Below are 13,963 nucleotides of genomic sequence, written 5' to 3'. Positions count from 1 at the left end.
TCTCTCACACACACAAATATTCAGTTTCTGCCTTGTGCCTCTTCTACAGATACTTGCATGAACAGTGTTCTGCTGAATTGACCACTATTATTCCTACACTCTCATCCAAAATCATTAAAACAAGAGCAACTACAAACAAACACCCTTTTCAGTCCATTCAAAACTCATTGAACCGTTTCATTGCCTCCCCCTTCCTTCCATCTACTTCTGTTCTTGGTTCTTGGAACAGTCTCCCCCACTCTGCCTTCCCCAAAGATTATAACCCTCAGCTGTTCAAACAACACGTGAAAAGATTCCTCCTTTCTTCTATTCCTCCTCTTGCCACACACACACAGCACTAATGTGTTCTAAGTCTTGTGGCATTTAATGTGTGGATCTCTCTCTCTCTCTCTCTCTCACACACACACACACACACACACACACACACACACACACACACACACACACACACACACACACACACATATATAAAGATGGTACTTGCAGCAAAGAACCTCAGAGATTCAGTTAAGCTAGAAGAATAATGATATTACAAGGTTATGTTATTATTTTAAAGATGTATATGATGGCTTCAAAGCCCATTCAAAAGGATCTCAATAATAATAAATAATAGATCTCAATGGTAAGGTAATAAACAGGTGTGAACCATCTGCTTACACTGGTAAGACTTTGACTGTCACACCAGTGTAAGAAGAGAGGCAGAGACTTGATCTAGTGGTGATAAAGAAAAGCAAATCTACTCCCTAATGAAATGTTTACACTCAGGTGTTCTGTTTTGATTTGGAAAATTAAAAAAAAAAAAAAGTATTAAACAGAATTTATATATGCATTCCAGAAAGTAAGGTCTGGTCAAGAATTGAAATAAAATAAAATCTGGTAGAGTAGAAAAAAAAGCTTCATTATATGATAAAAGACCAACATATATATACTTTATTTTCCACATAGTTGCCAATGACTTCCAGGTATTTTTGATATCATGGCACCAGCTTCTTCATACCAACATAAAAAAAAAAAAAAGTCTGATGCCAGTTAGTTCAACCACTGAGTCATGCAGTTCTTCAGTTGCTCATCTTCAAATCACTGAGAGGGGAGCCACTGCTTCATATGCAGGAACAAGAGGTAGTTGCTGGGCATGAGGTTGAGGTTGCAGGGTGGATGGTCGAAAGTACCCACCCAAACTTCTGAGTTTGCTGGATAGTTTGAGCAGCAGTATGAACCTGCACGCTGTCATGCAAAAGCACGATCCCTTATGATAGCATCCCTTGTCTTTTGTTCTGAAATGCTCGTCTGAGTTTCTTCAGTGTTTCACAATATGCGTGTCAACATTAATTGTGGTTGCTGAAGAAAATCGATGAGCAAGATCCCTTTTACGTTCCAAAGGAGAGTAGCCATAATTTTGCATTCGGAGATGATGAATTGCAATGATTATTGTTTTGACTTGATGTTTGTGTATAAAATCCATGTTTTGTCAATAGTCATGATAAAAGAAAAAAAGCTCATCTCCTTCATTTCGGCACAACTCCATAAATTTTTGTGTTAATTCCAATCATTGCTACTATGTATGTCAGTCATCCTCTTATACTCCAGCTTTTCTGTTGGAATTTCATGAATGACTGAGCGTGAATCTTCCAGGAATTCAAAAGAAAGTTCTGTAATTGTGAAACGGCGATTCTCACAAATTTTCGTGTTCACTCATTCCATTAAAACTGTCTGTCATCACACTTTGCCAGCCACTTCACCCTTCATTGTGAACATTGTTGTGCCCGTCTTTAAAAAAGCTCCTAACATTACTATCACTCATTATGTTAGGCCCATAAACTTTACACAGTCATTGGTGAATTTCTGCAGTACTACTGTTTTCTGCCAAAAAAAACTGTATCACACCACAAACCTCACAACTGGTGGGATTTTCTATCATAGCACTCACTATAAATTATTCATAGAAAACCAAAAATAATGCGACAAAAGTAAAACAGTCAACAATCAGTTAATAGGCTGGCTGTTGACAATTTTATGTTGACACTCTATGCTACCATACATGACCCCTTTCCTATATCTTATTTGGTGGTAAATTCTGAAGAGATCTTAAAACAGTTTCACTCTATTATCTGGATGCTCCTCATATTTTTAACTGCAAAAGAATCTATGATACCTGTTAGATAATAATGTTTGGTTGTATTGATCTATAACAGTATAGAGCAGAGGTTGGCAACTTTTTCACTAAAAAGGGCACCCGAATGGCTGACTTATGACAAAGGGCACTTTACCTTAATTTTGCTGGAAGGGAAGTTGTAAGCTTAAAGTCCATTCAATACACATTTATTTTAAATGAATTTATTAATACAAAATTCTATTTACAAATTTAAGTATGTACTTCAAAAAAACCAAAAAAAAAAAAAAAAAAAAAAAACCCATTAACATGATACTTCACATTACAGATGTTCAGCTAACTTATTATATGTAGCATGTAATTGGAATTTCTAGTTCTTAGTCAGTGATCTAAATGAGAATCATTGAGCCATGATTGATGCTTGGATTTCAAATACTTCAAATATATTTTAAGAAGAGCACATTTTCTTAATAAGGAATAGCTATTTTTATCAACTAAATTCCAGAATGTTTAATCATTCTGATGTGATTTTAACATTATATAATTTTTTTATATTTATAAATTTCTAATTTCTAATTCAGGCTACTAGCTTACAGTCACAGAAGTGTGTAACCCATAACTGGTGATGTGCGATTCGCATGCGAACTAAAAAATTTGAAGGTTTGTCGATGCTTCAATATCTGGCACAGTAACAGGCACTTTAAATATGCTTCGCAGGCACTTCGGTGCCTGCGAGCCCCGTGTTGCAGAGCCATGATAGAGAGCACTTATGAAACACACAGAAATTTTTCTACAATGTTACATTCACGCATATTATAGTTACACTATTGATTTTCTGTACATAAAAATTTCAAAGTTCCAGTTTACGAGGGTGCTTCCATAAGTATCTGTCTTGACTAACTTTTAGAGGTGAGAGAAAGAAAAAAATAACTGTGTCACTTTTCAACATAATCTCCCTTTATTTTTAACACATTTTCATATCTTTGAATTAACATTGCAATGCCACTGAAAAAACAGTCTGTACTTTTGTCTGCAAAATGGCCTAAAACTGCATCTTTCACTTAATTGTCATCTGGAAATTTTCTTCCTCAAAGATCTTTCTTCAGTTTGGAGAAGAGGTAGTCACTGGGTGCTAGATATGGGCTATAGGGTGGACGTTCAATCTCCTGGAAGCCACAGTCCTTCACAACAATAGCTACATGGACTGGAGCATTGTCGTGAAGTAAGCGAACACCATGATTCAGCAGTCCTCCTCTTCTCCTTTATGGCATTGCACAGTTTGTGTAGGAGTGAAGCATAATATTCTGCATTCACAGTGATATTCCTTTTTTGGAAGTAAATCAAAAGAATTCCCCAGCTATCCCAAAAGATTTTTGCCATGATCTTCTTAGTGGACTGAGTGATCTTGGCTTTTCTCAGCAGTGCTTCACCTGGTTTGTGCCACGCTATGGATTCCGTTTTGAAAAGTGGATCTTGGCTTCATCCCCAGTGACAATGGATTCTGGCACTTCTCTCTGAGTCCCTTGGCAAAGCTCTAAAATCTTGCAGGAACAGGTTCCCTCCCCAATGCTCCTTCTGAATTGAAGAGTGAAGTCGAGGCACTCACCTTGCACCGAGGTTTGTCATGTGAAGCTTTTCATGAATACAAAAGACAGTTGTTATAAAAAGCCCCAACCTTGCTGAGATTTCTTTGAGCTTCAGCTGTCTGTCACTGAGCAGTTCCTCTTCAACAAGAGAGACATTTTCCTCAGTCATCACTTCCACAGGCCAACCATCACAAGGATCACCTTTGATGCTCTCTCTTTCTAGGCAAAACTGTTTAGCCCATTCCTTCATGGTGGAACATGAAGGAGAAGCTTCCTCATATAAACATCGTCCAGTTGCTGTTTGATAGCACTTGAAGAAAGCCATTCTTTGGTGAAAAACTTTATCATAGTGCAGCTCAATTTTTAACATTACAGCCACTTAGTGTGCCACATATTAGTTAAACCAGTGCCTCCAACTGAATGTCTCAGGTAGAGAGTTGAAACTATTACATTAAGCTCCCAATAGATAGTGCTATCTGTCAGGCACAGCGTTTTAAAATTGGCGTGAATTTTGTATGTTAGGCCTGAAACTTTTAGAACCTACCTCATATTTTATACCTGACTCCATTTCTTAAATTATGTCCTCATAATATATATATAGTCAACTCTCACTATAATAAAATCATAGGGATCTGAAGAATGTTTTTTATATTGAAAAAGTCTAATATTTATTTTTAGCAGAGTGTTATATCTTTAGTGCTTTTGTAGGGAATTTCCAATATCCAGTTATTACAGTGATGTTTGTTATAGTGAGAATCGACTTTATATATATATGCATACATATTAGGAAAAAAATTAACCATATCATTACTATGTATAAAAAATAAATAAATGGCTTTTAGGAATAAAAGTGAATAATAGAATCAACATGTTTCTTCTTTCTCATTCTCCAGTTTATCGATTGAAAATAAATAAAAATATATAAAACAATTAAGTTACCTAAATATTTACTTGGAATTTTGGATAAATGAAAACTTAATTATCATACCTTCGCCCAGTAACGAAAAGAAGCACCTAACAGTTTTACTCTATTATCAATTGCTGCATAAGAAGCCAAAAGTTTTGTAGTTTGGGTAGATAATCCATTACTTAAAGTGATATTACATTTCATATTGTGAACATTAAAATGAATCCGAGGAATCTTCTCATGGAATTCACTATGGACTTTCATGAAACCTCCATCTAATAAAAAGTAAGTATAAGAATATAAATCACAATGTACCATTTATCAAAATTGATCACTGAACAAGCCTAATAGATATTGACTATATATAAAAATCCGTATAACTAAAAGAAAAATAGATAGTAAATAAGCATACAGCAATACAATGAAGTTTATTAATATGACATCATATGTTCTATTCCTACTCTTCTACAAATCTCTCTCTCTCTCTCTCTTTATTACATGCACATATGCACACACACAATATCAGTGTTATTGTTAATATGACAGTCCTTTCTTTTAGGCTTACACGGTGATCAGAATACATTTTGGAAAATTATGGAGACAACTAACATGTTTGAGTAAAACTTTAGTTTAATATAAACCAAAATCAACACTCGACGTTTTGACCTTCATATGAAAGTCATCTTCTGGAGCATTCTAAAGTTACAGACCAACCGTTACAACAATTATTGGCCTGACCTCTGGTGAAAATATATATATAAACATGTTGCTCTCCAGCCCAATGTAATTTTGTAACCAATAGATAATAATAATATATATATATATAAACATGCTGCTCTCCAGCCCAATGTAATTTTGTAACCAATAGATAATAATAATATATATATATAAACATGCTGCTCTCCAGCCCAATGTAATTTTGTAACCAATAGATAATAATAATATATATATATATATATATATATGTAAACATGCTGCTCTCCAGCCCAATGTAATTTTGTAACCAATAGTTAATAATAATAATAGGACTCTAGTGTTGATGTAGTAAACGTTGAGTGTGGCTTTATGTTTATATTAAACTAAAGTTTTACTCAAACATGGTAGTTGTCTCCATAATTTTCCAAAATGTATTCTGATCACCGTGTAAGCCTAAAAGAAAGGATTCTCATCATCTATGGAGATGATACTCACAAGCATTGCAACTGGTACGGTGAGCTAAAGATACGTGTGTCCCTTTTGATCAATCGGCTGTCCTTTTTAAAGAGATACAGAGACAGTAATCTTATTCCTAACTGCAACAAGCTGAAAAAGAAATTTTCGTCCACTAAAGCACTTCGTATCTATGCTCACACAGAGAAGGCAATACTTAGAGAGCAAATTCAAACAGCCTACAAAAATCTAGCAATAACTCAAAATCCGGATATAAAAATAGCAATATTTCAAAATTGCAATCCGAACTATTGAGTTATATAAATCCAGATATTCTATGACAATTCAACTAAATATATCCTAGAAAATAATAAAGAAAAACTTAAGGCCAAATTTCACATTTTGAAACAACGAAATGTGACTGCCAATCATACGAATCCAACCAATCAGGAGATCTCCTCTACAGTACACAGCTCCAACAGTGAACAACAAACAAGTGAGACAAGGAGTGACCAACCACCTGCAAGCAAAAGTCATGTGATCAACTTATCAAGCCACACTTTAAATAACGGCCAACTTGCACTACTTGATAAAGGCCTTAACTTCACAATAGAACCTAAAACTGTTAATAAATTCGATTTCATATACCACATAGAAAGAGGCATCAGGTCTCTTCCTATTAATATAGCCGATAAAATTTAAAGAGAAACCAGCAGTATTCTGAATAATAAGAAAACCTTGCATAGCAATCTTACAAAAACAGAACTAGCAGTAATCAAGTCATTGAAAGCTAATCAAGATATAATTATAACAAAATAGGATAAAGGTAATGCCACTGTTGTCCTTGACAGGTCAACCTCCATCCATCAGATGAATCAACTAGTCTCCGAAAATAGCACCTATTAGCTTGTAAACTAAAACCCAACTAACAGAATAAAGGAAAAAACTGGGAAATTACTTAAGTCCGTCGCTTCTTGGTTGTCAGACCCTGTTAAAAAACTTATAACCCATTATGCCCATTTTCCCAGAATATACGGTGTTCCTAAAGTACACAAACAAAACGTTCCTCTTCGGCCGATAGTTCTAATTATCACCTAGCCAAGAAATTAGCGTCAACACTCAAGGAATTGGTACATCATTCCCCCTGCTATATAAAGAACACACAACACTTTATAAACAAAATTAAAAACATAACACTCAGCAAAGATGATTTATTAGTCAGTTTCGACGTTTCTGCCCTTTTCACAAATGTCCCAATCAATGACACAATTCTTCTCCTACGGAACAAATTTCCGCCTGACATTACGGCCCTCTTTGTCCACGTACTAAGTTCCGGTTACTTCATGTAGCAAAATAAATTTTACCTACAAAAAGAAAGTATGGCCATGGGCTCACCACTATCCCCCCCCCGCCCCCAATTGCTAACTTTTATATGGAAGCTTTTGAGCAAAGTGCTCGATTCCTTCACCTTCACTCTAAAACCTACAGTGTGGCTTAGATACATTGACGATGTTTTCGTTATCTGGCCACATGGGCGACAAACATTAAACACATTCCTTAGCCACCTGAACAAACAACATGAATGCACACAATTTACTATCGAAATTGAAAATCAGAACTCACTCCCATTTCTGGATACACTGGTCACACGTCTTCCTTCGGGTAATCTATCCTTCACGGTCTACCGCAAACCGACACATACTGGCCAATACATACATGCTATATCATACCACCACCCATCACAAAAATATGGAGTCATTAACACCCTTAAAAACTCAGGCTATTACAATTTGCTATAATCAGCAAGCTCTTAAACAAGAATTAAAAATTATTAGCAACACATTTATAAATAATGGCTATAACAAAAATACTATTAATAAAGTTCTTCAAAAAACTGCATCAAAAAAAAAAATTATATTACAGCAAAACCACAGCCGCCCCATTCATTAAAGAGTTATCAGAAAAAATCAATAGAATCCTACACCATTATAATCTCAATGCCACCTTTAAACCACCGACAAAATCAAAAAAAAATATTTAACTCCTCTAAGGATCCTCTCCTTCCCATTGGCACATCCTGGAGTTTATTGTATCTACTGCACCTGTAACTTACCTTATATTGGTGAAACTGGACGTACAATCCCGATACGTAAAAAAGAACAAAAAAGACATTAAATATAACAATTGTGGTGAAGCAGGCCTCCCAGATCACGCTCTCAACACCTTACGCCAAATCGATTGCAAAAGTACCTGCACTTTACACCATACAAAAACCTGGTATGAAAGAAAATTTAAAGAAGTCTGCGAAATTCTGATTAACCACAACTGTTATATTTAATGTGTCTTTTTTTCATGCCACCAACATCAACAATAATAGTGGCATGAAAATTCCAAGAATCTGGATGGCACATATTCAACTACTTAATACTTAGTACCTAGCATACTTGAGGACTTGAAACAATTTTCAGATAGTATTGGAAACTATTCCATACCAACTGGTTGAAATTTATATGTATAATCATGTTTTTAATATCATCATCATCATCAAATTCCTGATATGTACCCTCAAGGGGTGTACAGGATATGATAATACTATATGAAATATTTACATCATTACTAACTTCCTATCTACAATTTTCTTCCAAATCAGTCTGTTACTTGTCAAGATATAAGTTGGTTATGCATTATTAAAACACTTAAGGAACTGAACAATGTAGTTAAGGATATAAATTAAATTAAACTTTAATAAATATTTTCCGATATTTCGGCAACGTCACGTTGCCATCTTCTAAAGGAACTTACAAAAAAAGTTACGTGCACGTAGGCACTACAACACAGAAACTGGGAATGAAGAGATGAAGCTATTGTTCTCCTAACAGTCCTGATGGTGCCCTCTGGCAGGCTAAGTAGGTGTTCTTGGCCGTTGGGCTGAAGGTCTGCTGATGTAGGCCTCCCAAATTTGGGGCAGTCGCATACAGCCAAATTTGTTGAGGTTTGGAGAATTTCTTAGGGCCGAGGCTGATTCCATAAAGTCTTTCAAATTTGTATTTACTACGGTGTATCACTGTAGCTTTCTTCCACCGTATTCTGTGGCGTGTATCCAGAGCATGGTCTGCAAGGCCAGAATGACTGTATTTGTGAAAACGGATGTAGTCCTTGTGTTCCGAAATTCTGATATTTGCTGTCCTGCCTGTTTGGCCAAAGTAAGACAGTTTACAACTGCAAGGGAACTGGTAAACACCAGGTAGGTCTAGGGGAAGTGGTTGGTCTTTAGTGGAGCGGATAAGGGATGCCAATTTTCTGTAAGGTTTGTAACAGAGGTCAGGTCATGTTTTTTTTAAGATTTTGGTAATGTTTTCTGAGGTGCCTCGGATGTAGGGAATGGTGATGGATTTAGGGTAATCCTTGTTGTGGAGGGGAAGAGGGGATCTGTGGTTTGTAGGTTCTAATATTTTTCGGATTTTTTTTGGGGGGGTAGCCATTGGCTGAGAAAGTGTTGAGGATGTGATTTAGTTCAGTGTTTAGGGCCAAGTCATTTGAACAGATTAGTTTAGCACTGTTGTATAGTGTTTTCACTACTCCATATTGTTGTGAGGGGGGGGATTGTTGGTGAATGTATCTGCCTGTATGGGTGGGTTTTCTGTAAACTGAGAAAACCAAAGTTCCATTAGGCTGGTGGATGACTAGTGTGTCTAGGAAAGGGAGGCTGTTGTTTTCCTCTTTTTCCAGAATGAATTTGATTGTGGGGTGTTGGTTGTTTAAGTGTGTTAAGAAGGAGAGAAGTGTTTCAGAGCCATGTGGCCAAATAGCGAACACATCATCAACGTAGCGAAGCCATATGGTTGGTTTTTGTGGGGCAGAGGCTAAGGCTTTTTCTTCAAAGGTCTCCATAAAGAAATTGGCCAAGGGTGGGGAGAGTGGTGAACCCATGGCTGTCCCCTCTATTTGTTTGTAGAATTTTCCATGCCAAACGAAATAGCCTGAGTTCATTGTGAACTGAAATAAGGCTGAGATATCAGGAGAAAATTTAACTTGGATTAGCTCTAAAGTTTCCTTGAGTGGGACATTTGTAAATAAAGAGGAGACATTAAAGCTGACCATTATGTCAGTATGTTGGAGTGTAAGGTTTTCTATGCTGGCTTTGAAATGGGCTGAGTTTTTTTATGTGTGATGGTGTGTTGCTAGTATAGTGTGTGTGCTCTTTGGCAAAATGTTTAGCTAATTTGTATGTGGGGAAATCAATGCTATCCACTATGGGACGTAATGGCACATTTTCTTTGTGTATTTCAGGGAGTCCGTAAATATTTACGGACTCCCTAAAGTTACTTTAGAAGATGGCAACGTGACGTTGCCGAAATATCGGAAAATATTCATTAAAGTTTAATTTAATTTATATCCTTAACTACGTTGTTCAATTCCTTAAGTGTTTTAATAATTATCAGATCTTATATTTCTATCGTCTAAGGCACTTTGTACAGTATCAATCCACCTATATCTTGGTCTTCCTCTGGGTCATTTTCCTGCCAACCTGGCAGAGAACACTTGTTTTGCTAATCTTTCCTCACCCATTCTGTTTAAGTGACCATACCACCTGAGATTAGTTCTACTAACGCATTCCTGGATGCTGACAACATCAAGTTCTTTCCTAATATCCTCATTTTTAATATGATATTGCCATTGATGCCATCTGTTCACGCCTATAATCTTTCTCAGGACTCTTATATCTGCGGTCTCTAGTCTTTGGTCAAGTGTTTTACTTCTGACCCAGCTCTCAGATCCATAAGTTAAAGCTGGTTTGAAAACTGTCGTGTATATGTCCGACTAATTTCTCTCGTTCCATATGAATTTATTCAATTAATTTCCTACCATTCCAGCTTTGTGGATTCTGTTGTTTATTTCTATATTTAATTTACCATCTTCACTAAAAATCATGCCTAAATAGCTGAAAAGTTTTACTTGTTCCACAGGTTCTCCGTAAACAACACAGTTGACATTTTCAACGATTGCACCTATTTTCATTGTCTTTGTCTTTTTATTACTGACCTTCATACCATATCTATTACAACAGTTATTCAATTTAGTCAGGGAATCTTGCAAACTTGTAGTGGATTTATTTAGAGGTATAACATCGTCCGCATAAAGCAAAGAGCTGACATTAACATCTCCAATTCTGATATCATGTTTAATACCAATTTCCTTCATAAAGTGATCCATATAGATAATGAATAACAGAGGGGATAATGTACATCCTTGTCTCACACCAGATTTAACATTAAACCATCTTCCTGTACTTCCTTCAATTCTCACTACTGATTTGCAACTCCAATAAAGACTAAGTATTACTTGATATAATGCCCCATTGACACCATATAACTGTACCATATTGAATAGCTTCTCTCTTGGCACCTTGTCATGTGCCTTTTCCAGATCGACAAAACTTAACTACAGATCTTGTTATATTCTCATGATTTCTCAACTATTTGTTAAACTACAAATCTGATCATGACAGCCTTTATTTGGCCTGAATCCAGCTTGTTCTTCACCAAGCTTTTCTTCCACAATTCTTCTCAACTATACTGGCATAAATATTGCTTGGAACACTCAGTAGGGAAATACCTCTGTAATTCTCACATTCAGTTTTATTTCCCTTTTTATATATGGGTACTATTAAAGCTCTACTCCAATCATCAGGAATTCGTTCCTCTATCCAGGCCTTCTGAACTATGCTGCGCAGCCACTGTAAGACTTTTATATAACCATACTTCAGCATTTCTGGTCGAATATCATTTACTCCTGCTGCCTTTGCACATTTCAAGCCTTTGATGGCTTTTTCTACTTCAAATATGGATATGTATTCCTGACTGTATGCCTTTTGAGTGTTTTTTACCACTGTGCTATCACTACTTGTTTCATTTAGCAATTTTTCGAATAATTACTCCATACTTCAAGGATATCTTTTTCTCCCGTTTTCATGTCGCCTTTATCATCTCTAACTCCTTTTACAGCACTCTTTCCTCCATTTCTAAGCTTCTTAAACAATCTCCAGAATATCTTACCACCTTCTTGATATTTATTTTCTATGTTCTTGCCAAAGTCCTGCCATGCTTTTGCTTAGCTAGTTTTACACAGTGTTTTGCTTAATTACATTTGTCTCTGTATTCTCTAAGAGCACAAGCTGACTTATTTGCAGGAACTTTTGATATGCTTTCTTCTTTTTCTTCACTGCCTCTCTAACTTCCTGTGTCCACCATGGAGTTCTGATTTTTTTATCCCTGCACACAACCTCACCACATGCCTCTCTGGCTGAATCAATCTGGGTTTTCTTCAAGGATTGCAACTGAATCTCCAAGGTTTGGTTCCTGTTCTCAAACTCTTTCATTTTTTCCCCAATAATCTTTGTGTATTTTAGTCTACAGTTCATATCTGAAAGCTACTCAACTTTTATTCGCTTTAAAACTTTCTTACGTGTTATTCGTTTCAATATGAAATTCAATTTTATCCTGCTCAAGACTAAATAGTGATCACTTCCAATTTCAAATCCTCTGTATACTCTGGTGTCCTGCACCAGGGAGAAAACATCACTATCAACAATAACATAGTCAATGAGACTTTGCTTATTCCATGCCTCTTCTCTCCATGTGAATTTGTGCACATTTTTATGATGGAACATGGTGTTAGTAATAACCAGTCCATGTCCTGAGCAGAAATCCAACAGGTATTTGCCATTATTATTAGCGATGGTCTTTTCTCCAAATTTTTCCAAAATATTTTTGTATATCTGACAATCACTTCCTATTCAGCTATTTAGATCCCCAACAAGGATCAACTTTTCCTATTTTATTGTGTCAGTAGTTTTGTCTAGAGCCTCAAAAATTCCTCCACTTCTACCTTAATAGAGCCTTCTGTGGGACCATAGGCATAATAAGTCTCATTGTCCAGTTCCCCATTCTCATATTTGCTCACATCATATTTGCTCTGTATATTCAGGCAATGAAAATCAAGGAAAAGAAGGAGTAGCCATAGTATTTTTTTAATATATATATATATAAACATGTTGCTCTCCAGCCCAATGTAATTTTGTAACCAGTAGATAATAATAGGTCTCTATCGTTGATGTAGTAAAGGTTTTTTTTTTTTTTTTTTTACCAGAGGTGAGGCCAATGATTGTTGTAACGGTTGGTCAGTAAGTTTAGCAAACCATGTAGATTGTAGTGCAGAATGTTTCTCTGTATATAGTGTATATGCTCCAGAAGTTGACCTTGATATGAAGGTCAAAACATGGAGTGTTGATTTTCATTTATATAAAACTAAAGTTTTACTCAAACACTGTAGTTGTCTCCATAATTTTCCAAAATGTATTAATATGGTAATTGTTAGACATGATTAAATGACCATACATGTAAAATTACATAATGAAATCACAAATGCAATATAAACCACTAATATTTTGTGAATATTTCATCACAAAATGGATTCAAGGTAAGCAGTGTTGTGCCCCAAGGTTCAGTTCATAATCCACTGTTATTCAATCTGTACAATAATGACACCGGGAAGGATTTTATGCAACATACAGCTATTTGCTGATGATGATGATGCAAAATAGGTAGGGTAATCAGGAGTGGTGCTGATATGCAGTACTTGCAGAATAATTTGAACAGGCTGGCATTGTGGGCATTTGAAAATGGCTGTCATTTCAATGTTAATCATGACTAGATTGTGATTAGATACATAATGTCACATTTTATTGGTGGAATTATACTAGAAGAAACAGATAAGGATATGAATCTTGGAGTTTTAGTAGACAGGAAGTTCAAGGACCATATAGCAAAGACTGCAGATACAACTAAGAGATTAATTGCAATACTGAAGTGAATCTTGACATGTAAAGGTAGCAGCTGTTACAAGACTCAGAATCAGTGTGCCTACCTGTTACTGAGATTCAAAGGAAAATTTAGATGAAAACAAGGCTACTTCCAGAACAGTGATTATACGTTAAAATGATATATGGTTCAGCAAAATATTACAAATAGACAAGATGTATATAAATGACATTTCTAAGTAACTCACTAAGGATTGCAACATTGAGATAAGCAAGCTGACTATTTAAAAGATATACAAGTTTTCTTTATACAGGTGACTCATTATATGTGATTTCGTTATTCGCATTTTCACATATATGCAGTTTCATTCTTGTGGTACACAAGATCCATC

The 13,963-nt window shown here is 35.8% G+C and overlaps 1 protein-coding gene across 3 annotated transcripts in view; it reads right to left on the bottom strand.

Moving 5' to 3' along the window:
* LOC150092574 (terminal uridylyltransferase 4-like) overlaps positions 1-13,963 on the bottom strand; it is a 583,753-nt gene that overhangs the window by 414,145 nt on the left and 155,645 nt on the right. For all 3 annotated transcript variants that reach the window (XM_090414413.1, XM_090414412.1, XM_090414414.1), the window contains exon 7: positions 4,685-4,878. In XM_090414413.1, the coding sequence (XP_090270539.1) occupies positions 4,685-4,878 (194 nt within the window). The remainder of the gene's footprint in view (positions 1-4,684; positions 4,879-13,963) is intronic.

The sequence above is a fragment of the Typopeltis vanoorti genome, chromosome 25 (assembly GCF_054136105.1).
Source record: "Typopeltis vanoorti isolate ZY-2024b chromosome 25, IOZ_Tvanoo_1.0, whole genome shotgun sequence".
NCBI lineage: Eukaryota > Metazoa > Arthropoda > Arachnida > Uropygi > Thelyphonidae > Typopeltis > Typopeltis vanoorti.
The sequence above is the reverse complement of the archived record's forward strand: the minus strand, read 5'-3'. Positions and strand labels throughout refer to the sequence as shown.